Raw genomic sequence first — 25,667 nt, 5'->3', positions numbered from 1 at the left:
TTTAGTGGCTTTTTTCATATTGATAAAAAATTGATTAATATCTTCTATGGTAAAAGTAAATATTCAAACAATTTATGAGGATAATGAAGTTTTTTTTTAATTTACGAGGATAATGACAAAATTTACTCTCACTAATTTTTTGTCCAAAATTTTTTACTCCTCGTATATGGCTCATACTTAAGTAATACTGTTATAGTGAAGGCAGATAATGATTTAACACCAAAACATTCATATAATTAAGTATATTTTAACGTACGTTCACACAAAAACTTAACTAGAACATAAGAAAAACCGAAGTAATGAAACTATATACATCTTGCACTATAATCACTAGTTTAAAGACACGAAAAAGAGCACCATATCTCCCTTTATTTACCGCTTGGACTTTTGTAGACTCCCCAATTGCGTGTTTTGTCTCTGCATGCAGTGTTTGAGGCTAAGAGAGGGTTTCGAACAGCTTCTGGCTAAGAACGGGAGCGGTGAGTTCCTGGTTAAGATGGTGGTGGATGAGGTGATGACCAATACTTCCAAGGATGAAGAAACCGAGCTGCCTCACGTTTTCTCACGAGAGACGGAATATCAATGATCAATCTATATATAGTATTTTTTTTGTTATGGATTCACTGTTTTCGCCACTAACCAAATGTTTAAATATTAGTACGGACGATCACAAATCTGATGTGTGGAAAGCAACGACGTGAACGATGCATAAAAGTTTGTATCATGTCAACAAAATGATTTTCTATCTTTTATTTACCAATTTTCTGCTTTTGCTATAAATGTATGATTTAATTATATTAGGAATCCAATATTGTCCTCTAATTCGAGTATTAGATTCTAGATACAGTTGATCACTTTTACTTCCTTCTTCAACGAACGGGTTTTAGTATTAAAAGGAACCGAAGGAAAGGTATAACTAGCTACTACGTAAATAGTTTTTGATATAATTAAAGTATATGTGCGTCTTTGAAGGGTTTTCTCTAATCTTTCCTTCAACCTACACGAGAAAAGACAAAAAAAATGCTAGCAAGTCAAAGATAAGAATAGATTTTACTCGTTTCTTGAGGTATTTTCTTGAAGTCCATATGTTAGAAAAAGAACGTTGAATTCTTCCTTCAGTATTAGCGTGACAAGAATCATAATTTGAAGATTTTTTAAGTTTAGCGTGATTTAGAGTATACCTGTTTTTATCCAAGATTTAAAGAAAAAAGTATATATAATAAATAGAAGAAATGAGATTTTTTTTTAAATAGCCTTTATATATTTGTTTTAATTGAAGAAGTATGGTATATTTATGAAAATCAAATTAATATAAAACTGTTTATATACGAATTTCAAAATTTAAACAATTTGTTTTCTAAACTATCTTAGTTTTATATAAAAAAAAAATCACAAATAAGTTTTAGAGCGACGCGTATTTAAATTGTTTCTCTTTGGTTCAATTCACAAACCACAGCTAAAAGCCTATAACCATCATATATATATAGCAAGACACATATCTATTTATTACCAATCTAAAACCAGTTCTTCTTACACAATTATCAAAAAGATATTAAAACCAGTCTTTATCGCTAACTCACTCTTTCACTTGGCGCGCGCAATTATTTTGTTTCTTCTTTATCAATTCAAAACTGTTCGATGCAACGTTTGTTAGCACCTTCCTCAAAACTCGCACACACAACAAGATGTATAGCAAATCCAACCCTACTTTGCCCAAACCCATGTGATATTTTCATCAATCATCGTGGGATCGATACCAAGAAGAGTATTTCAGGCCTACTATATGATCATTTCACTAGCCTACGTTTGAATACTTTCTTGGATAGTAAGAGCTTAAAGCCTGGGGACAAGATTTTCGTGGAGATCGATGCGGCGATCAAAACTTGCGAGGTTGGTATTGCGGTTTTCTCTCCTCGTTACTGCGATTCTTACTTCTGTCTCCATGAACTCACATTGCTCATGGAGAACAAGAAAAGAGTCATCCCTATATTTTGGGATGTCAAGCCATCGGAACTCTGCGTTAAAGACGACGGGACACGTCCAGCTTCTGAGATCCGGAGGTTTCAATTGGCTCTTAAGGAAGCAAGATATACCGTAGGGCTCACGTTTGATACATCTACTGGGTATGCTCTTGTTTTTTTCCTCCATCAATATTTATTTATGATTTCTTAAATATACAGTTCATTTACTTACATATTTATATATTTTTCTAGCTTAAAAGAAAACTTAGGAATTTCTCTTATGAAACATTCGAATATGGATATTAGTTTATCTTTGATCACAAGTTTTTTTTTTTACGAATTTGTTAGAAATCTTAAACGCAATATAAAAATATGAATGAAAATTACGTTGACATTTCGTATTTGCAATCTTTTTCTATAAAAGCACTGGAAAGATGCTCTCATTGAAACGTTAAGCAGACCAATACAACAAGTCAACAACACTTGAAACAGTCAAACACAGTTTTTAACTGACAAATTAATTAACTAACAAATTAATTAACTAACAAGAAAAGGATATTGCAACTCATAAAATCACTTTTTTTTCTTTGCAATCAAAAGAGTGGTGGTGTTTATTGGATTTTACGCGTGACAAGTTTTATAGTAAAATAAACCCATTGGCAGCAGATTTTTGTTATTTATATATAGAGTAGAAAAATCTCTGATTAGTAAGGAATTTGAATATATTTTTTTTCTGATGGTTATACAATATGAAAATCTACAAAGAAATATTAGATAAACAGAAAAATAAAGCTTATGTCTCCTTTGCACAAAAAAAAACTTATATCTCATAGATTTTTATTTGGTAAAAATGTAAATGTGATTAATTAATTGATTTTACTAATTTATGTATTCTATTGTGTAGAGACTGGTCAAAGCTCTTGGCCATGGCATCGGATGCAGTCATGAAGAACCTATTAGAAGTTGAAGAGAAGAAACTAATGAGCATTAACCCCACGTACAAGCACATAATTTAGTTAGGTCAATCAATTGCTCAATAACATATAAAGCGTGTTATTTTCTCCTTCATTCTATTTAATTTAATTTGATATATATAGTAAATAAACTGAAAAGGTACTTTGTATATTTTTACATACTCATTTTTTTCCAGATAACTTCATTCTTGTAAGAAGTTGTTAGTTTTTTTTTTCCAGAAACTGGAATTTTTTTTTGTAACCTATGATCATACATAAATAAGAAAGAATTTCTAGAATGTACCCTTCCATTAGTCAAATGTCCGTGGTTTCTTTATGAAATGTTTGTTTCATAGCAAAAGAAAAAAAAAAAAAAAAAAAAAAAAAAANAAAAAAAAAATCTGGTCTCTTTGGAATTTGGATGCTCTTGTATATAAATTAGTGCACAATGCTTGAAAACTAATTCAAAAGAAGAAATTATTCAACTAAAAAGTGAACATTTTGTGTAGGGCATCCAACCAAACTCGTGTATGAATCATTATGAATTAATGTCTCGCCAAAAAGTACCCTTGTTACAGACAAGTACCGTGTTAACATTATACATCTACAAGAGTGATATTGATTTCACTAACTATAGTCAAAAGATCAAATAAGGCGATCACTAAATTAGGTCTATTTTGAGCTTTTATCAAAATCATTCTTTAGTTTCTTTTTGTAAAATCGGACCTACTTTAACTCCAGTAAGGAAGAGTTAAAATTCCTAACCGTTGAGGTGGGCTCTAAATAAACACCACTTGGCCTTTACTATGTTTGCTTAACAGCTGCAAATGCATGCTTTTTATACATGTTGACTCTCTTTTTTTTTTTCTTTTTCTGGGTGTCTATGAATATATATATTATCTCTAGCCGACAAGGAAAATGAAACAAAGATAAAATCATTTAACAATTAGTAATTTATAAGAAGATGGATTAATTAGGAAAAAAAAAAAATTAGAGGAAGACGATCGAGGAGGAGCATAAACAACATAATTGAAAAGGGACCACAAAAATTAATGTAATTGGTCAGTCACTACTCTCTTCCTCCACTAATGAGATGACAAAGGAACCATGTGCCCCTCTCTCCTAAACTCTTAACTCATCCTTTGCTGTCACCGAAAGCTTCGAATCCCCCAAATCCAAAGTATTATAAACTCACTCTCTCTCTCTCTCAAGTCAACATGTCTCTCCCCTTTTATCTTCTTCGACGAAGGAAGGAGACGAAGAAGAAGAAGAAGGCTTCTTCATTGTTGTTCTCTCTCTTTCTCTCTCTCCGTAGCCAGCCACCACCGCCATGGATTCTCGGGCTATACTCGATTCGGCTTTGTTTCAACTCACTCCTACTCGCACCAGGTCTCTCTCTCTCTCTCTCTCTCTCTCTCTCTCACTTTCTCTCATTCGATTTGCTTTGCTTAATTGATCTTCCTTAGTTGAATTGTGTTTGGATTTTTGGTTTTTGGAAGATTCGATCTGGTGCTCTTCTGTGGGAGTAAGAAGGAGAAGCTAGCTTCTGGAATCTTCGAACCTTTCGTCTCTCATCTCAAATTCGCTAGAGATCAGATCTCTAAAGGCGGTTACTCCATCTCTCTTCATCCTCCTTCTTCTCACTCTCCTTGGTTCACCAAATCCACTTTTGATCGGTAATTTTCAATTCCCCTGATATCCCCCGATTCTTCGATTTTTTTTTTTTTTTTTTTTTTTTTTNTTTCCGTATTCAGATTCGAATTATGTCAATTTTGAGAGATTAGTGATTAGAGATTAGTGATTTTGTATAGGTTTGTGAGATTTGTAAACACGCCTGCGATTATCGAGAGATTTGCGACTCTGGAGAAAGAGATCTTGCAGATTGAACATTCTATTCAAGCTAATGAAATCGCCAATGCTGCTGCTGCTGATGCTGAGCAGTTACAAACACAAGATGGTAAAGCTAATCCCATAAGGAAGTCGAACGAGTCATCCAAGGTAAACTTGAGGTTTCTCAGTTTGTTATTCAGTTACTGGTTTTTGTTTGGTAAATTGAGTGTTTATTTTTATCACTACAGAAGGGATCTGAGAATGGCAATGAGGTTGCAGGAGAGGAAACCTCAAAGTAACGTTTCTAATAACTATGGAACTTAATACAATTTCTTTTTGACGCATTCTGCCACCCATTGGATAAGTTTTTGTTGACTAATCTGTGTTTTTTTTGTTTGTGTCATTTACCAGGATTCAGCTTCAACGTCTTCTTGAAACCCGGAGGACATTGCTTCGGAGAGAGCAAGCGATGGCTTATGCACGAGGCGTTGTTGCTGGTTATGAAATTGATAGTATCGATGATCTTATTCTATTTGCTGATGCTTTTGGAGCGTCAAGGTTAAGGTATGTAAATACTACTTCAACCAATGTCATTGGTTTCTTAACTTCCTTCCATTTGATTTGCTGTGAGATCAGTTTGAAATATTTTTGTACTTTTCATCATTACGCAGGGAAGCATGTGTAAAATACAAGGAACTATGGAAGAAGAAGCACGGAGATGGCCTTTGGATGGCGGAATTAGCAGCTGTGAAAGCGTGTGCTCCAGTGGACATGTCACTGTTGGGTTCCTCAGGGATCATACTCACCAATGAAGGTTCTGCGCTATCACTTAATGGGACAGACTCTGAAAATAAAGGTAGGTACCTTGTCGTAGTTGATCTAATTCTTTCATTATTAGATGGCGAAAAGATTTTTTTAACTAATATGAATAAGTGCTGATTTGTAGATGACAAGTCAGTTAGTTTAGAGCAACATCCTTCCGGTGTTCCAAACTTTCAAGCACCAATGGGATGGCCGAACCATATGCCTCAGTACTTCTACCCTCCTCCATACCAAGGCTATCCATACCCTCCTATGCAACCTATGCCAAATCAACACCAAGGAAACATGCCATGGCCTTCAAGGGGTAAAACTTCCAAGAAAAAAGGGAAAGGGGATTCTGATGAAGATGGGTCTAGTGAATCAAGTGAATCTAGTGAATCTGACTCGGCCAGCGATGATTCTGCTTCATCTTTGGAAGATCAAGGTAAAAGACACTCTCGTACGAGTAAAAACTCTCGTAGATCAAAGAAAAACCGGAAGAAGTCATCTAAAACTGTTATCATCCGTAATATTAACTACATAACCCCCGAGGGACGAAACGGAGAAATGGAGGGAAATGAGTTTACGGACAATGGTTCCATCAAAGAGACTGTAGATGCTGCTGTTGGATTGCTCAAGGAAAAAATAGCTCATGATGGAGAAGTCTCTGGTGAAGAAAAACGAAGCAATGAGAATTGGGATTCTTTCCAGAATATCCTGATGAGGCACGACGATGGCTCAGATGTACATTCGATGGATGTCGTCAGTGAGGAGCATTCCACCCATAGAGGCGCTAGTGTGGGTGCGAATTCTAATGGCTTGCAAACAAAGAACACTGCCTCTGGTGATTCCATCATCACAACTCAGAAATATATAGAAAATGGAGGAGGAGGGAACTTTGATCATTTTGAAAGTGAGGATAGTGCGCGTAGGCTTCCAAGAACGAGGGACTCGACTGAAGAATGTATGTTAATGTTAAAGAGATCAGACATGTTTGGGGATGAAAGCAAAGACATGTATAATGCTAGGGGTGAATCGTTGGTGAAGAAGTCAGGGAGTGGAGAGGATTGGTTTACTTCTTCCAATAGGAAACCAGAAAGCAACCACGGGAGAATGTCATTTGATGACAGCATTTTGACATCTCAAGTTTCTGAGAAAAGCAAGAAACAAGAATTCGTTGATGATTCTTTCATGGTCCATTCATCATCGCTAGCTACTGATGATCTTTATGACTCTCGGTGGAGACCAGACATGGCTGCAGATATTGCTTTAGCCTCCGACATTGACAACGGTCATACGAATGAAAAGCGTGATTCATGGGAACCAAATGATCTATGTATGATTCCTGAACGCAATTCAGGAGACTCGTTGGCTAATGATTACTCGATCGACTTCTCTGCTGAAGCGAATGCAAGGCTATCCAGTAACGGAACAGCTCAGGAGAAAGAAGATAAGATCGTCTCAAGCGCTGAGAAGAAAACCACTGTGAAGAACCCAGATGCTCGTAAGTCTAGAACTCCTAGTAGAACCAGAGCTGAAACCATGTCCAAGACTGCAAAGAAACCGACATTAGTTAGCAGAACAATGGCTCAAAAGAACAAGTTTGAAAAGGTAAGAAAAGATTCTAACATTGCATTTTCTTTCTTCCGATCGAATTATGTTAATTCTTACCTAGGTTTTTGCCGGCGGTTAATCTTTGGGATTGTAGGAAGAGGAGATGCGGATGAGAATAGAGAATCTTGTTATGGAAAGGCAGAAAAGAATCGCTGAGAGATCAGCCATGACTGCATCTCGAAAAGGTTCGATCCGAGCTCCTTCGCCTCGTGAAAGGGCAACATAAGTGAGTGAAGAAAAACGGTTAATTCAGTTATAAGTTAAAACCATTGGAAACAGAACGCATTGTTTTGGTCACTTCAAAAATTCTTTTGATACATTCATAAATAAGTCAGGTGGTGGTGATACGATTATTTTGTTTATTATTTTCTCAAACTGTTTTCTGAATAGTGATTTGTAATTTGTTTGGGTAAAAAAAAGTGATTTATGAATTTGTAATTTTTTTGATTATATAAACAAAAGATAAGTGTACTTAGTCTCTTATTGCACATTCGAATATTTCAAAAAGGTTGTACTGCATGCATGTCAATCTCTTATTGCACATTGACAAAACCTAATAAGTAATAACCTATAGTATTTTGAGCATTTTTGTGATTGTTTTGTGTCTTTATCTCATAGTCCAAATGCAATCCACCAAATCAATAGAGTGGTTCATTATTATTAATGGCTTAATGTTTGAAATGATCATATTAACACATAATGACTAGTCAATATAGATGTATCTTACAGATTAGTGTGAGATGGATGCGTGATAATTCAGAAAAAGCATTAAAATAATTCTGTGGAAGCATAATTCTGATGGACAGATTAATGGGTTTTTTGTTGGGCCTATGATAAAAGATAAAATGTACTCAATTTATTAGTGCACAATAAAATCGGGTTGTAAAGATAACCCACAAGTCAACAACGCGTTTATTAGTTGATAAAGCTAATGTTTGATGCATGAATTATTTGTATATAAGTTGGATGCATGAATATAATTCCGGTTGTATTTGTAAACTTTGACTAGTACTAAGCGAAACAGCTTATAATATTTTTCCATGTAAAATCATATTAAAAAATTGTTAACTTATAAAGTTGACATATGATTTGCTTTTACGCAAACCACATGTTATAAAGATGCAACCAACAAAAATAACATAGACTATGTCTTAGCACATTTTACAAACAAAAAAATGGTATACAACAGAGGGTTGAACAAAAGTAAAAGTATTAAAATATACAGATTTTTATAATTAAAAATTGCAAAACCGTAGTTGAACAATTGCGTCATTTTATAATCAGTAGGAACTATACTTTCATTACTTGAAAGTTAAAAGTCTTTTTTGGTGGAAACAAACATTCTACAAGATTTAAATATGGATAGTGTTACAATGACAACATTACTATAATTTTATTAATCTATATTCCTTTTGAGTTTGTCTTGTTAAGAAACTTTGTAATTTCTATCTTGAAACAATGAACTTGAAATATATATGTGTGTAAGACTGTTTTGAAGAAAAATTATTTGCTTAGAGATAGTGGGTTTTATTTTAGTTTGTAAACAAGAACTTCACCGTCACTACAGCTACAAAATCTTCGAAAGAGTTATGTGATTATGTTGTTTGATGTCTTACATGTAAAACAAATTAATATTCCCTGGTTAAAATTTATTTTGCATTCAAGTTTGTTTCACTATAATCTTTTTTTAGGCATTGTGTAGTATATAGTACCCGCAGATTTGTGTAGGTTCTAAAACTAAAGCCTGGTTTGTTTTTTTGTCTGTGTTTATCATTGAACAAGATAAAATGTTTTATTTTTCTGTTACCAATTAATCAAAATAGAAAAAGGTTTAATCCTTCAAGTAAAACAGAATGGGTGTAACAATAAACCAAGATGAGATAATTAGTACTCACACAGGTAATTAACTAAAAAGGAGATATAGATTTTAGGAAAGGGGTTACAAAGATTTGCCCATAAAAAAGAGAGATTCAACATTTGTTTTCCTTTGGCTCTCTCTCTCTCTTGAGAAAGTTCCATAAGTCTCATCAGCACAAAATTGGCCTCAAGCCCTAACTAAATAGATTTGCTCTGCACGATTCTGAAATTTTTATGATTGTGATGTTTATTCTTTATCAATATCTTCTGCTGTAAGGCTTTGAACACGTCTGTAAATATTCATTTTTTTATTTTGAATTTTTCAACAGAAACACCCAAAAAAAAAAATAGTATTATATTTTATTGACATTATAAAGCCGGAGTCGCCGGCAACTCATGACAGCCGGAGGTTGTTTTGGTATCCAAACGACAATGTTGTTCGGTCGTAAATCATCAACCAAGTTGCAGGTAAAACACTTGTTCTTAATTCTTGATTGATTACATAGATAATTCACATATATCCTTGATTATATGCTATAATTTTCTTGATTGATTTTGATTATTCACATGTATATATATCCACAAAAATCATTTGATATATTCGGAAATTATTCACATATATCCTTGATTATATGCTATAATTGTCTTGATTGATTTTGATTATTCACATGTATATATATCCACAAAAATCATTTGATATATTTGGAAATTATTCATATGATTCATACAAAACTCTTAATAACTTTCTTGTCTCTAGGAGTTATGGTTATATGAACTAGTTCCAAAAACACATACCAAATTCTCATGTAGTCTTTTATAATCGTTCATGGTAGATCTTTCTTGCTCATATATACCATCATGAAAAGCTGCATCTTATGGTTTCTTGTTTGTTATGATGGTTCTTGAAACTTGAGTTAACTCTAATACTCTTATATTAAACATAAAAGAACTAACAAAATTTTCATTATAACGTTTCCAAAGTGCAAAATTTGATTCTAAATTTATTTCTTTATTTTTTTTTGTTGCAGCCTGTAAAAGGGCAAGCATCGCCTAAAGTTAGCAAGAATAGCAAGCAGGATGTTAAAACTTCTTCTTCTTCACCTAAACCTTCCTCTTCTTCACCCATATCGATTAGATCATCTAAGTCAATATTATCGGGGAGCACATCATCAAGACGTGTTTCTTCGCCTATAGGCATGCTCAAGAATGTTTCCAACAAAGAAGCTAAGAGCCCCAAGGCAAGCAGCTCACCTAAATGGACTGGTAATTTCATTCTTATGGTGGAGCTTCGCAGGAAGATCTTTACCTTTAGAGACATCATTGATCTTTCTTCTCTTGACGGTTCACCTTCCATAACCGATGTACGTAAACCACAAAGTCTTCTCCTTATTAATTGCATCAAGATGCTTTATATATATATTATGACTCACTTGCTTGTTATGCTGTGTAGATGGTGATGCATACAATGAAAGATCTCCAGAAACTTTGTCCTGAGATCATCCACAGCTCACATATCTCGGAAATTAGACGTGCAAATGTCGATAAGGTATTCAAACCATGATCCAAAATATATGTTTTCCTCTGTCCTGCTGTTTCACTTTCCTTGAAAACTGATCAAATGTCTCCCACAGGTTCTTGACCATTTCTTTAATGCTTTGAAATCCATTGGAGATTCCTGGATTGATAACCCCGAGTGGATAGCTAAATCTAAGTATTGGAGTAGCAGCGTCGGAAAGAACCAGTCTGATCGACTAGGTAACAAGAAAAACCATTTTTTAAAATATTTAAAAATGTTTTGAATTGGAAAACTCTTTAAAATGTTTTGTTTTCTTTGCAGTGGAAAAGGTGTTAGCTGCATTAGATGGATTGATTAAGATGTCTAAAGAGAGGTTTGATATGATGGAGATTGATGAAGAAGAAGAGAAGAAAGAAGCCACTAGTCCACGGACAGCTAAATCCTCGAGCAGTCGAGTTTTATCGCCATCTGATTCATTCTCCGATAGCAAATCATCATTCGATAGTAGAAACTCGTTTTGCGGGTCACCAATTACGCCAAGATCAGTTCTACCAGAACCAATGATGGGTTCACCGGGAAGAGTTGGGGACTTTGCAAACTCTGCGTCACATCTTTTGTGGAATATGAGAGTTCAAGCACTTGAGAAGCTTAGTCCTATCGATGTTAAGCGACTTGCTATACACATTTTGTCACAGAAAGAAGCTCAGGAACCAAACCAAAGCAATGTAGAAGCTGAGATTAGTGTTGTTGAAGAGTTCAAGCCAAAAATGGATGATATAGAGAGCATTGATGTGAAGATGGAGACAGAAGAATCTGTTGTTCTTGATAAAGATAAAGATATTATCATGAAGATAGCTTCACTGGATTCAACATCTGAAGCCAAACTTAATCAGACAGAAAGATCTGTAGTTGCTCCGGAACCTTTGCCACCATCGCCTCTTCCTCCACTATCTATTATTAAAACTGCATCTTTACCTTCACAGCCACCACCTCCTCCCCCTCCTCCTCCGTCACCACCACGTATTTCTGACACGGCAATACCAACGCCACCTCCTCCGCCACCAGCAGTTATGCCTTTAAAAGGCGCTGCTCCACCACCTCCCCCTCCACCGCCTCAACCTCCAAGAACTACAGTAGCCCCACCACAGCCCCCTCCGCCTCCAGGAACTGCAGCGGCACCAACACCGCCTCCTCCTCCGCCAATGCAGAACAGAGCACCACCGCCACCACCAATGCCTATGACAAACAATGGAAGATGTGGACCACCGCCTCCTCCACCTCCTATGCCTCTAGCTAATGGAGCAGGACCCCCACCGCCACCACCTCCTATGGCTAAGTCAACTGGAGCAGCAGGGCCGCCTCCGTCACCACCTCGAATGGGTATGGCGAACGGAGCAGCCGGTCCTCCACCCCCACCAGGAGCAGCAGGTCCACCGCCCCCTCCAGGAGCAGCAAGAAGCTTGCGTCCCAAGAAAGCAGCTACAAAACTGAAAAGGTCAACCCAATTAGGTAACCTTTACAGAATCCTTAAAGGGAAAGTAGAAGGGCGTGATCCTGCAGCAAAAACCGGTGGCGGAGGCGGAAGAAAAGCTGGAACTGGAAGCGCTCCAGCTGGTGGGAAACAAGGAATGGCTGATGCACTTGCTGAGATCACAAAGAAATCTGCATATTTCCTGCAAATACAAGACGATATTGCAAAGTACATGAAGTCAATCAATGAGCTGAAGATTGAGATCACTAAGTTTCAGACTAAAGACATGACTGACCTTCTTAGCTTCCACGCCCGCGTAGAATCAGTTCTTGAAAACCTAACTGATGAGTCACAGGTCAGCAACATTCAAACATCTTATTATCTTCACTTATGTATCCTCTGTTTTTGTGATTCTTGATTAGTAAAAATATTTTTAAAATTGTAGGTTCTTGCCCGATGTGAAGGGTTTCCTCAGAAGAAACTTGAGGCAATGAGAATGGCAGCTGCATTGTACAAGAAGCTTCATGGTATGATCACCGAGCTACAGAACTGGAAGATAGAAGCTCCTTTGAATCAGCTTCTAGATAAAGTCGAACGTTACTTCACAAAGGTACGTACCTAATTTTAAACCATTTCAATATCACTATGTAACATAAAGATCCAAAAATGATTTATTGATTAATTAAATAGATCAAAGGAGACATTGACACTCTTGATCGAACCAAAGATGAAGAAGCCAAGAAGTTTCAGAGCCACAACATCCACTTTGACTTTAATATACTTATTCAGATCAAGGAGACAATGGTTGATATCTCATCAAGTTGTATGGAACTTGCATTGAAGGTAACTAAAAGCTAGCAATGTTAAAACATTTTCTCCATTTCTAGCCTTTTTTCTTACTGTAGTCTTAATCAAATTTACAGGAAAAGAGAGAAGAAAAGCTTGTGTCGCCTGATGCGAAACCGAGCTTGAAGAAGGCAGTAGGTAGTGCTAAAATGCTTTGGAGGGCATTTCAGTTTGCATTCAAAGTCTATACATTTGCCGGAGGACACGACGATCGCGCTGATTCCTTAACCAGAGAGTTGGCTCATGAGATCCAAACTGATCCTGAGAACCCATGATGGTTCCATCGTTCATATCATCATCTTCACAAGTTATACTAACTACTATACTCCTTTTTGCCATTTTTAAAAAACTTAAAATATATCCAATATATTCGATACCAAATGATAAAAGATTTTATGTATATGTATAAAACTTTAACTGTTGTTTTGACTTTTGAGTTTGTAATTCCGAAGCCCCCTGAAAAAAAAATAGGATATAGAAGTTTCATGGGAGCTTGGAGATGCAGAGTCTTTTGATAGAAAGGCTCTCCATAAACCTTTGTGTTATGTAATATTGTTTTTTTGCTGTTATAAACATTTTCTTTCTTAACTTTTTTTTTGTAAACTAAATGTCTCAATCTATTTAGATGACGGCACTAGAAGGCTTAACTCTGTTTTTTCCCGACTAGACATAACATCATTAGCTATTTCACAAATTATATGTATATAAGTTTTACATCTTTACTTAGTTAACTTGTGGACAGGTCAAATTTTGTTTCATTTAATTACCCAATTTTATATTTCTGTTCACAACCAAACCAAAGAAACGTGATAAAAGCATGATCCTAAGAAACGGCAATATCGTGGTTAAACAACCACTCTCTATCTTATAACAAGGCGTCCAAGATGATGAATTATTATATAATGTATTCAAAATACATATATAGCCCTATCTTATCCATCTTTAGTCCCATATATAAAAGTTTCCATCTTGTTGCCTATTAGGTCTGCGGAACATTTATCTCAATCTATCACTCTTTGTCTCTTAAATAATGAAGGTCTCTCCTCGTTTGATCACAGCCGTTCTCCTTTTGCTTATGCTCATTGCTACAGGTTCACAATTCATATCATCATGATACATGTACATAAAAACTCATGTCAACATGACATATTTTGCGAGTAATCATCATATGGTGACTGCCGTGGTTTCCGTCGTCGTTGTATGTGCAACAGACCCTGTTGAGTGTTGATTGATGATCTATTTATATATGATCATGAATTATTCTCAAAAAATAATCAATACTAATCTTTTCTATCTCTTCCATCATCTTCTGTTTTTTTTTTTAAGAATTAGATCTCCCTGTTGTTGTTTGATTAATAGTGGCATTGTTATTCCGTAAAGAAAACCTTCATTAGTAAAGTTGTAACAAAAAAAAAAAAAATGATTGGTGAATTAAAGAAACAAGAACAAACTAAAACATTGCTTAAAAATTGAAGCATGCTGAGTGTTTCCCAAACATAGTCGCCTTCATCTCGGATTCAGGTTGGAACCGCAAAGTGGCTTCTTCATGGCACCTAAAGCCCATAAATTCTGCCCTATTTTTTCTGCAATCCGTAAGAAAAACCCGCGACCCGAAACGCACTTCCTTCTTCTCTTTGACATCTTCCGTTAAGTCTTTCCCAATCAATCCACTAATATCTTTATCAGAAACGACCGCTGAAACCCTAAGAATCTGAGCCGATTGATATTGGAGACCGCTGTATCTGATTTTACGGAGGATTCAGTTAGTTCTAAAACATGAATAAAGAAAAAAGAAAAAAAAGGGTATTTTGCTTACTTTTGTCGGGATGAAGTAGCAATAGTAAAATTCTTGTAAAACAAGGAAGCTTGAACATCTCCATTAAGACATATATATCTATCAGGAAGATTGTAAGGGACCCTTATCAACAAGTCCCACTTTGCACTAAGACGTGTCTGTGTAATATTGAGCACCGTGAAATCCATAGAGCTAATTCTATTTCCGGTCGCACCGGCGGCTGTGGGTCCAGATATCCGGGACTGAGGGGGTGTTTTTTAGATAAACTATAAGACCAGCAAGTCCACCGGAGATCAAGGCTACATACACAATAGAACAGCAGAGCTTGGGACTACAACAGTCCTTAGCTTTTTTAGTGTGCAGTTCTTTGTCGTGTTCCATTGTATGATCATTCGAAGAAAAATGAGGATATATGTTTTGGAGTGCACGAAAATTATGAGAGAGCTTGGTAATGTTAAAGATCGTAACTAATGACTTCTATACACACAATATAATACATCTCCGAGTATATATGATTAGGAAATATCTAAAGAAAAAAAAAAGGGATTAATCTTAAGATTTTGTTTTGGTCAAAGGATTAATTTAACTAATTGTAAGACCTATCCAAAATATTTGTTTATTTAAGTCACGTAAATATCTATATATATTTGAAGTATTAAATATTTAATGAATATTTGTTTATTTGAAGAATTCAGTTAAAAGTATGGGATAAATGGTGGACCCCTCCTATCTTATTATATTAAATTTTTAGTTTTCAAAAGAAAAAATTAGTAACTCATACGAAAGAAATTATATTAATTAAAAAGTATAATGGCTATTAATCATATTATAATATTTTATAAGTATTTTTTGATGATAATTGTTATTAGGAGACTCGATCAAGTTTTTGTAAAATTTTATGAGATTTTAAAATGTTTTTATGCGGTTCTAAAAAGTATTTTAAAGTTTTTGAAAACTTTTTATAAAATATTTAAAAATATTTATAGGATATTTATAATATTTTTCACACATAAAAAGATAGTTTTCATATTTGCCTTTACAAAATTACACACTTATACTCTTATGTTAAAAAATTTAAGGGGAATTTTTTAAAGACAAATATCATTTTTGAAAATTCCATCTTATTTAAAGCATAAAAACTTGGTCCACAAAAATAAATAAAAATATTTGTTCAAAATAAACAAAATAAAACAAAATAAATAACACGTGTCCCCTACGTTCACAAGTTTCCTCTTTCCTTAGCAGAGTGTGTTTCTGACTTCTTCGCCTAGGCGTTAGTATCCAGAAAGAGTCTGGACTGGAGGAAGAAGAAAGAAGAGATTTTGAGTTTAGGGTTTTGTTAGAGTTGTTGATTTGACTTAAGCTGGTATCAATGGCTTCCGTTTTGCTACTGCTTCTGGTGTTCGTGTTTGATCTCATATCTTTTGGTCTTGCTGTTGCTGCAGAGCAGCGTAGAACCACCGTCAGTTTCTCTCTCTCTCTCTCTACTTCTTCGAACATTGATTTGCTTTTGGGTTTTGTAAAATTCAATTAGTTTCGTAGAAAGCTGAAAACTTTGGGAAGGATTTGACGAGATTAGAGATGAAATCAATCGAAACCATTTCTTGATTTTGTCCTGATTTTTGTTTTTGCTGCAGTGGCAAGTTTCTAGAGAGTCAAGAGATTTAAGCTACTGTGTGTATGACAAGGATATAGCAACAGGTCTCGGAGTTGGTTCTTTCTTGATCTTATTGGCGAGTCAGCTCTTAATCATGGTGGCCAGCAGATGTTTATGCTGTGGAAGAGCCTTGACACCAAGTAGGTCTAGATCTTGGGCAGTGTTTCTCTTCATCACCACCTGGTAATATGCTTTTCTCTTCCCTGCTGAATCTTTCTTGTGTTGTTGTCATAATATGAATGTCACGGATTGGGATGATATGGTTGTTGCAGGGTTTTCTTCTTCATAGCAGAAGTGTGTTTACTTGCTGGCTCTGTAAGAAACGCTTACCATACAAAGTACCGTGTCTACTTTGGGAACACTTCTTCTCCTTCTTGTCGATCACTTAGGAAAGGCGTGTTTGGGGCTGGAGCAGCATTCATAGTGCTCACGGGGATTGTCTCCGAGCTTTACTATGTGACCCTTTCGAGGGCCAAAGACTTTCAGCCTAGTAGAGATCCTGGTATCCGAATGAGTAGCATATAGAACTTACCACCTGCTTCAGATTTAGAATAGTTTTTAGTTATGATCATTGTTGTTATCATCTTAGACCATTGTTTTGTTATGATATTAGAATTAAGCCATTGTTGTTGTGATGTTATTGCCTGAATCAATGTGTTCTTGTTTTGTATATGAGAAATAGATTCAAGTTCTAAGCTGATGTGATTTATGTCTCTTTAGTCTTTACTTGTTAGCCTCTGGTCACAAATCAGAAGGACTCAATTCTATTGCCTGCAAATTAGCCTGGTCAATTACGCTTTTACAATTGGTCGTTGTGACAAAAAAAAAACTAAAAAAACCTAACTTTTCATTGGCATGATATGCAAAACTGAACACATAATAAAGAATGTAAATATGTATGCTACAATGGCTTTGGAGCGTGTCTAGTAAATAACAAAAAAAATCAGACTTTAGATGTACAACTTACAAAATATACATGGCCTATTTGTACGTCTCCTAAGAGTGGCAGATAGATCAGCAAATCTGCATGTCCTTTTATCTCTCTCCCTCTCTTTTTGTGAAAATTTTACTTTACATGTTTTAACTTAAAATGTAAAGAAGAAGAGTTACAAAAGATGCAAGAATGAGACATGAGTTGATGAATGATACTTCCTTTTTCAATCCTAAGTTTCTTACTCTCTCTGTTCCAAAGATGAACAGCAAAGGTATTTTTACGTAGATGCGCAAGCCTCTTCCACAACCAATTAGCCTCGGTCTCATTCGTGGGCGCTCTGTAGAATCCTTTGATTCTGTTCCAATCAACCGGATAAAAAGCAGATGGTGGAAGAACAGAGAATCCCAAATCTGAAGATGGGGAGTTGTTGATTCTTGCAATGACTCTCGAGACTAAGTATGGACCATTGTGACCCCATTTGTTACCGTTGAAGGTTCTCGAGAACTCGTCGATGAATCTCTTAAGCAAAGGATGGTTTTTGTCGAAGATGAGTACCGCGTTGTTCAGTCTGCTCCATTTTCTTGTGACTGCATCAACTGCTTGTGCTCCGATTACGTTGTGGAGATCGGTGAGAGGTTTGAGGATTATAACGTCTGTGTCTAAGTAGATTCCGCCGTATCTGTAGAGCAAGACTAATCTCAGCAGGTTGGAGAGGTTTTGCTCTAATGGAATCCCTCCTGGACTCAATGTTCCTTTCTTCAATCGTTCAAACCATTTCTCTGCTGATGTGTCTTTAAAGATGTAAGCGAAGTCAGGTTTAACTGGAAGCACTTTAAGCCCTTTATCTATAAAGGGTTTCAAGATTAGGGTTCCTCTGTCACAGTCAAATGAGTTTGAGACCAAGATCAAACAGCTGTTTGGATGAAACTTGAAGAGGCTCTCTATGGTGAATCGCTCTCGATCACCGAAAGACTCGATGGAGGAGATCCAGGTCATGAAGAAGAGTGACTCGCAAGAAGATTTGGACAAGAAAGACTTGACCCTCGTCTTGAATCTCTGTCTTAGTTTGACTTGTAAATGCTGTATTATCGCAGAAGTTGAATCGATTCTTCTCTTGAATCTCCTCTTCCTTCTCTCCAACCTCGTCGACGAATCATTCTGCCTCTGTACGAGCCCTAAAGAGGTTTCTTTCACCACAAGCAACAATGAAGAGTCTGACTCAGATAATGATGTTGAGGCATGATGATGAAGAATCTGGTGTTGAGTTGGTGATAGAGTGGATTTAACAGGTGGGATTGTATCAAGATGAAAAGAGAAGACGGAGAAGCTGTTGTAGAGTAAGAGAAGCATGAGAAGGAGACCGAGAAGAGACATGGGAAGACAACAAACAAAGGAGACGATCAATCTTTTTAATCTCTGCGATAACACAACTTGTTCTGTTCTTTTGCTCTGTTCCATCTTTTGATTTCTTCAGACAATGTTTGCAAAAGCCAGACTTGTTCTGTAAGAGATTTTTTTTTAGGCAAGAGGGTGTGTGAATTAATGTGATGATACTTGTTTGTTTAGTAAGAAAATTTAATAAATTTATATTGTTTTTGGCATACAGATACATACATGTATCAATATTTTGAATTTATGAATGTAATTATTTATTTTAAAATGGCGACAGAGAAAGATCACCAATACAAAATAATATATAATAAGTGCAAAGACTTACTAAACTATCATTTAAAGAGTGTGGTTAGAGTTTTAGTTTTGATTGATGATCAAAGTTCTTGAAATAAAATAGAAGTTTTGTGTTATGTTTTTTAGATAATATAATAAGGTAACTAAGCTAGCTAACCATTTAATACTTTCGTACAAGTAAAATTGTAAATTAGGACCAATCCCAAATATATGTGTTAATCCTACCTACAAAAAATAAATAGATTTACATAAGCATTGCTATTATTAATCTGACTCCAAGACTTTAGGGCCAAATATCATCAAATTTTATTCAATTCGTTTCTATAACTAGTTATTGGCTTATTATTTTTCACTTTTAAGTTTTTACTAACGAACCATATTATAAGGTGACTACTTTTTTAGAAAAATGTCTGATTGTTTCTTATGAGTTATGACATATGCAAAAGATAGTTTCCAAGCATAACCACGACTTTAATCGGTTTCTTAAGCAATTGAAACACTAATTATTGACTGACCATATGCAAATAATAAGTTTGGTGGTTGAAATGTATTTTAAAACTTGACGTATATTTTATATATGCATTAAAATGACAGATATTGGATTTATTATTGATAAGTCAACACTTCTCTTTGATTTGTGTTGAGTAAATTTTGTATTTATCGTCCACGATCCATACACGTCCATTATACAATACAAGCGTCAATTAGGATATTGCATAATCAATCACTTACAAAAATTAATGTTACAAAATTAAAATTAATGTTACAAAATTCTAAAGTATTTGTTACATTTTATTAAAATTGTACAAAGCAAAACTATAAGTAGTTGATTTTCTAGTTCCATGCAGACTATGCAGTCATACACTAATCAGAAGAGTTCACACAGATGAGTACAAAAATATTTGAAGAAACAAAAAAAATTGATCTAAACATGTAGAAGAGAGTACAAAAGAAAAAAAAATATGAATTCAAGAAGAACCAAGAAGCAGTCTCCAGAAGGTAATGAAACACTGAGACTTGAAAAAAAATCCATAAATCAGAGAAGACCTCTCCTTCTCTTGTAATCACTAACAGTTAAAGTAAGGCCATGTCTCTTGCCATCATTCTCAGCAACTCTGCATCCCACAGTTGCTTCAGTCAACTGTTTCCTCGCCATGAACGCTTTCTGTACTCCTTGAGGTCCTCCGTACTTCTGTAACGCCGTTAGGGATACAGACAATTCAAAGTTATGAAGCTGATTGTGTTCTGTTCCTTGACCGATTGGAGCTCTTGTGTCTATTAGCTTTCCTGCCTCTGCAGCCGCTTCTAAAGCTGCTTCTATCGCTTCAGCACCTGCTCCTGCATCTGCTCCATTGGTCTCAGCAGCTGTTGCAACCGCTGCCTCGTTCTCTGCTCCGTCTTTCCCCTTGTTTTTCCCGTTGTAGTAGTTCGATGATCGGGTCCATCTCCTTGAGAAAGGATCATATCCAGCTTCACCGGCTTTGAGACTAGCTGTTATTGATTTTACCTCGGATGCATTCTTGAAATTCTCGGCTCTGTTCTTCTTGTTCATCTCGGCAAGTTTGAGTGCTTTTTTATCTACCTCTTTCTTATTCCGTGATGCGTCAAGCTGTTTGATTTTCGTTTTGATCCTCTCTACACCTGCTTCATCATTTTTGCTCTCTGCAATATCCAACTCTTTTCTAAGCCGATCTTTCTCGGCCGCAACATTCATTGGCCTGATCGAGGCGGATTTTTTCTCCTGCAACATCTGTTTGACGGTTTCTGCAGAGTAAACGAAACTGTTTATTCTTTGGATCGCCTCTTTCTTCTCCGCTATATCTTGCTTTGTGGGCATGCGACCATTTGTTCGCTCGACCTCTCTAATCCACTGCCTGTACTCTTCCTCCAGCGGATGGCCATCTGAGACCATTGCCATCTGCCATCGAGCTGCCGAGGTTTCATTTCCCCAAATGACGTTAAGGTACTTATGCGTACTTTTGTTCTCTAGCTTGTAAGTCTTGTCTGGATCAGTTGCATCTACATTCCTCACCATGCAGAGTCTGTAAATTGGACCACTTTTTGACCTACCGATCCCAACCCTAACAAAGCAGCCAACGATAACCTCTTCAAAGAAAGGCTCCATCAGCCATTTGGCAAGCTTAGACCGTCTGATGGTAATATCCCTAATATCCTCAAACGTAGGCATATCTGACCTGTCATCGTCACTATCCATTCCTGCATTCGAGCCTTCATCATCACTCTGCGACCTACTATCACTGTCACTTTGGCTGGAGTTACTCAAGTTGGAGGAAGCTAATGGTTTCCTCTTCAGTGATGAGAAATCTCGACTACCTGAACCACCTTTTGATGCATCTCTGAGATTCCTGAGAGCTGCAGGGTCCTGCTGCTTCTTACGCTTAGCCCTCAATTCGTTCAGGGCATCATCCTTTGCAGCCGCTCTGTCTGCAGATCTAGCAGATGAACGCACGCCACGAGAGGCAGGAAGAGGCTGGGTCTCCTTTTTTGAAACAGGGGTCTTCTCGTTCTCCCTCTTGGATCTAAGTTTCTCAGTGAAGTTTTTATCACCTTTTTTATCAGCACGTTCAGCCAAAATCATCTCTCTCTGAAACTCAGTCATTCCAGCAAGCTTCTGCCGGTCTTCCTCATTCTTGTAAAGGTCATCCCCAAAATCAGATTCTTCGCTACTGTCACCTTCGTGATCAGATGGTCCATCACCATAACCACCTTCATTTCGAGCAGCTCGATCTTCTCTCTCTGCCTCCAACCTCTTCTTCAGAGGTACTTGAGACCCAGAAGGTTTCCTACTCGCAAAGCCACGATCTTCTTCATCAGAATCATCCCTCGAATCACTACTGCCATCCGAGTAAGAACCCTCGCGTCTCCTGGATGATGGAGGATGAGAATGACGGCTCCTCCCAGCTGAATTCGTTCTCCCAGCAGCTTCCAAAAGCAAGTTCTCTAAATCACCCATAGCTTCTAAAGAGGCTCCCGAGCTAGAGTTTATTTCACAATCACCTGAAAATTATTAGAAGTAGACAGTTAGAGTAGCAAAAAGACCTCACCACATTGGTCAAGCAACACCAGGAGATAGTGAGAAAGTGTGTTGAGTAAACCATCCCTTAAATGGACTAACTTAAACTCTTTTATTGAAAAAACCCTACTTTAGGTTCTAACCCTAGAGAAGCCATTAAAAGGATTAGCTTCCTTGTATAAAACTTCAATAGATAAAGCTGTAGATAGGATTCATGGTCTGCTTGCTTATGTCGCAATCAGAGAGGATTTGGAGTAATGAACAAAAAGATCTTGAATCAGGTTAACGGTAAGGTCAAACGCCAAATCGTGATTTTGCGAAACCTACTCCGAGTTTCTGAGCTCAAATCTATCGAATTCAGAGCCTGAGAACGATTAATCATTCGTATGGATCTCAAATTCGATTCGGTAAGGCCTAAACGATTCACTCTTGACGACGGAGAAAATAAAAGGGGAAAAAAAAGGGGGAAAGAGAGAAATCAAAGAAGGAAGAGGGAAAAGTTGAAGGAGGACTCACTTTGGGATGAGACGGGGAAATCGCCGGAAAGTGTTGCAGAGATCGACGACGGGGGCGGCGAAAGCAGACGGGGAAGGAAGGGTTAAAAAAACAAAACAAATTGGGAAAAAGAGTTTTTTTTTTTTTTTTTTTTTTTCAGATTGTCAAAGGAGCAGATGAAATCTAGAAGAAGAGAGAGAGCTTTACAATAAAAAAAAAAAAGAAAAGGAAACAATATATATATATATATATATATATATTTTCACTGAAATATTTTCATTATATAATACAGAGATACTCGGGTGAATTGCGTTTTTGAAATCTTAAAGCCAGCGAAAAACAAAAATCTCCTCGGAATCTTAAGTCCGATATGCGGGAAAACACAAATTACAACACTAAATTTAACAGAAGAGCTCTTAAAATCATCAAAGAAGTCGGAAGAGAACATAACTCGCGGGATTATATCCTCAAGAGTCCATATAAAAAGACATACAAACCCAAGTAAAAGAGATCCATGTATAGAGGCCATCTAAGATTTAACCCAACTGAGAAAACAATATACTATTATAGGTAGTATAAGCTTCTACATATATATTTATTGAACAAGTTATTTTTTTAAAAGACTTTTTTAGCTAATTTAAAATGAAAATTTAAATGAAAGAATATAACTTTTAAATATTTTTATTGGTTCTTTTCCAATAGGTTGGATTAGAATAATAAATATATACTTTTGGAGTTATTGATCATTTTTTTCACCACTTTTAGTTAATTTAATCTCATCAATAAATAATTGAAAATGAAAATGAAAATGACATATAGTTTGAATTATATATATATATATATATATATATATATATTTCTAAATATTTTTATTAATCAAATTATTTTTTCACGATATTTAGTTAACTTAATCCCCATTAGTGAACATTGAAATCAACATCAAAAGATCATGGAGGAGGATTAAAGTCAAAAGTTTCAAAATTAAGTCAAAATTTCTGATTTGAATTTTAGAATTTCTCATTATTTTAGCATATGAGTTTTAAAAAAAATTGTTCAAAATTTTTGTTAATTATGGATTATCACAATTTATTTAGCATGAATTTACACTAATCATGTAATATATTCTAAAACAGTATTTTTCTTATATTTTCACGAGAGAGGGAAAAGATCTAAATATCCCCTATATAATAAAACGGAAGTACACAACAATGTTTTGTAGACTATATAATTTTAATAAGTTGGTTACAAATAGGTTATAGATTAAGTTTTATATTATTTGTATAGTCTGGATTTATTGTTTCCAAAAATATTAAAGAGAATATTCTAAAAAATAATTTGATATCATCTAACTTACCATATTAATTTCCTTTATTAAATTATTGATCAAATAAAATCCTTTGATATCTAACTTAACATATTAATCTGTTAATTATTATTATACTTCACCTCTCAATTTCATATATGAGTCTATTTTGTAAAACAAATAAATTATCATATTATTTATTATAATTAAAAAATAGTTTTATTTTCGGATATACCATAAGTTGAATTTTTAAAAACAAATATAAATGATTCAATCTACAAAATATTCAATTTTTATTAATACTATTCTTTAAAAATAATATCTATTGAATTAAAAAATTTACTGAGTAACGAGTCAAAATTTGAATATTTAAAATCAATTTATACTTTTTGTTGAATTTTATAATTTTATATAATATAAGAAACTTTAAAAATAATTTATTTTGAAATATTTTTAAAATATTGAAACTTGATATTAAAATTAGAAATTATAAACACTCTAAATTGGTTTGTTATAACTTATAGCAATATCAATAATATATCACTATAATATGAAAGAATTTAAAAAAAAACAAGTATATTAAAACAAAAAGTATAACAATAATTAATTTACTCATAATATAGTAACTCGCTTTTTACAAACCAAATTCACAAAATAAATATATTTTTCAAGTCATTATATTTAGCATATGATTTTATTGCATAATATTTTATCTAAAAAAACTTTTTAAAACAATCACATAAATTATATTATATAAAAAAATTATAATATAAATAAAATAAATTTCAATAGCGCGGGTCTTAATCTAGTTAGGATGAAATTAGTTTCGTACAAGTTACACCAAACCACTTATTAACGAAACTGATTTGATGATTTGATTACACCAAACCACTTATTGACGAAACTGATTTGATAATTTGATTAATAAAAATAGATGATGAAAAAAGTAAAAAGTAAACTAATAAAAAAAAAGTCACATGCCAATCTCTTTGGTTGTTCTTCAACATCTCACACACACAATATTTCAGTATTTCCTCTTTCTTGAGACCCGTTTCTAATTGCAAGTACCATATTAGTTTCCCTTCTGTCGGAAAAGCAAGAACTGGTGAGGTCGGCTGGGCTTCCAAATTTCATGTACAACAGTTCTATCAGCTTCTTAAAAACGGAAGACCTCTTAAGTTTTACGAGTTATATGCATATACCAATTCCACTTAGATATCTTTTCTATTGAAAGAAGCCTCGTGGTTCCAATATTTGATAATCTTGATTTTTGAATATCAAAGAAATGTGATGAGATAAAACTCTCATGAAGCATGTTATTTTTATATATCTTTTTCTTCTTTCTTTGTATGGCAAAAAAGTACAAAAGAATGGGACATGCATTACAAATCCAAGCCGAACCAGAGAAGCTAAAACCTCTAAAGAAGTCTCTAAGATACTCTATTTGTACTATCTATATATTATACATGGAACATTATCATTTGTGTGATCACTAACTATAAGTGTGGAGCAAACCCAATGTGTTGCACAAGCTGTACAGTGAAAGGAACACGAAGATATCGCCTGTTTTTTTTTTCTTTTTGTTCGTCCTATGGCAATTTGCACGACTCGATAACTTCCATAACTGCTTTATGAGTTTCCGGAGGAATCATGTCCAGTGTTATATGAAACGCCTAACATGAACAAGTACGTGGTCGTATCAAAAGGTTTTAGTCTGCATACCACATCGATTTCTAAGACTGATAAAGAAAGGGTTTAGAGACACGTACCACAAATCTATCCAACACCGGTACCAGAATTGCCAGGCTGCGCTTTGGGAGATAATCTCTGATTGCATTGCGTATACTTCTACTGCTAACAATAAGAGATTATGTTACAACTTTTTCTGAGAACTAGATTACTTAAAAGGCAAAA

At 35.1% G+C, this 25,667-nt stretch overlaps 7 protein-coding genes across 7 annotated transcripts in view; 4 read left to right on the top strand and 3 right to left on the bottom strand.

Annotated features, from left to right (window-relative positions):
- LOC104705152 (TMV resistance protein N-like) lies at nucleotides 1,639–2,977 on the top strand. The gene is made up of 2 exons (XM_010421130.1): nucleotides 1,639–2,123; nucleotides 2,866–2,977. The coding sequence occupies exons 1-2, from the start codon at nucleotides 1,639–1,641 to the stop codon at nucleotides 2,975–2,977; spliced, it is 597 nt and encodes a 198-aa protein (XP_010419432.1).
- On the top strand, nucleotides 4,026–7,640 carry LOC104703699. The gene is made up of 8 exons (XM_010419756.2): nucleotides 4,026–4,303; nucleotides 4,414–4,590; nucleotides 4,726–4,912; nucleotides 4,993–5,039; nucleotides 5,156–5,308; nucleotides 5,416–5,600; nucleotides 5,691–7,156; nucleotides 7,254–7,640. The coding sequence occupies exons 1-8, from the start codon at nucleotides 4,245–4,247 to the stop codon at nucleotides 7,383–7,385; spliced, it is 2,406 nt and encodes an 801-aa protein (XP_010418058.1). The 5' UTR covers nucleotides 4,026–4,244; the 3' UTR covers nucleotides 7,386–7,640.
- On the top strand, nucleotides 9,413–13,437 carry LOC104703698 (uncharacterized protein At4g04980-like). The gene is made up of 8 exons (XM_010419755.2): nucleotides 9,413–9,484; nucleotides 10,045–10,377; nucleotides 10,467–10,562; nucleotides 10,648–10,771; nucleotides 10,854–12,358; nucleotides 12,449–12,613; nucleotides 12,694–12,846; nucleotides 12,927–13,437. The coding sequence occupies exons 1-8, from the start codon at nucleotides 9,413–9,415 to the stop codon at nucleotides 13,122–13,124; spliced, it is 2,646 nt and encodes an 881-aa protein (XP_010418057.2). The 3' UTR covers nucleotides 13,125–13,437.
- On the top strand, nucleotides 15,876–17,016 carry LOC104703697. The gene is made up of 3 exons (XM_010419754.2): nucleotides 15,876–16,106; nucleotides 16,282–16,484; nucleotides 16,574–17,016. The coding sequence occupies exons 1-3, from the start codon at nucleotides 16,017–16,019 to the stop codon at nucleotides 16,824–16,826; spliced, it is 546 nt and encodes a 181-aa protein (XP_010418056.1). The 5' UTR covers nucleotides 15,876–16,016; the 3' UTR covers nucleotides 16,827–17,016.
- LOC104703696 (lactosylceramide 4-alpha-galactosyltransferase-like) lies at nucleotides 17,170–18,815 on the bottom strand. The gene has a single exon (XM_010419753.2). It carries the CDS (start codon nucleotides 18,691–18,693, stop codon nucleotides 17,368–17,370), a length of 1,326 nt encoding a protein of 441 aa, XP_010418055.1. The 5' UTR covers nucleotides 18,694–18,815; the 3' UTR covers nucleotides 17,170–17,367.
- On the bottom strand, nucleotides 19,701–22,614 carry LOC104703695 (protein RTF1 homolog). The gene is made up of 2 exons (XM_010419752.2): nucleotides 22,472–22,614; nucleotides 19,701–21,939 (listed from the first exon to the last, which is right to left on the bottom strand). The coding sequence occupies exon 2, from the start codon at nucleotides 21,893–21,895 to the stop codon at nucleotides 19,958–19,960; it is 1,938 nt and encodes a 645-aa protein (XP_010418054.1). The 5' UTR covers nucleotides 21,896–21,939; nucleotides 22,472–22,614; the 3' UTR covers nucleotides 19,701–19,957.
- LOC104703694 overlaps nucleotides 25,331–25,667 on the bottom strand; it is a 5,808-nt gene continuing 5,471 nt past the window's right edge. The window contains exons 12-13 of the mRNA XM_010419751.2: nucleotides 25,523–25,610; nucleotides 25,331–25,426 (exon numbers count right to left, since the gene is read on the bottom strand). Coding sequence (XP_010418053.1) covers nucleotides 25,343–25,426; nucleotides 25,523–25,610 — 172 coding nt within the window. The 3' untranslated portion in view covers nucleotides 25,331–25,342. The remainder of the gene's footprint in view (nucleotides 25,427–25,522; nucleotides 25,611–25,667) is intronic.

Source organism: Camelina sativa, chromosome 7 (genome assembly GCF_000633955.1).
Source record: "Camelina sativa cultivar DH55 chromosome 7, Cs, whole genome shotgun sequence".
NCBI classification, from domain to species: Eukaryota; Viridiplantae; Streptophyta; class Magnoliopsida; order Brassicales; family Brassicaceae; genus Camelina; species Camelina sativa.
This window is presented reverse-complemented; position numbering and strand designations above follow the sequence as displayed.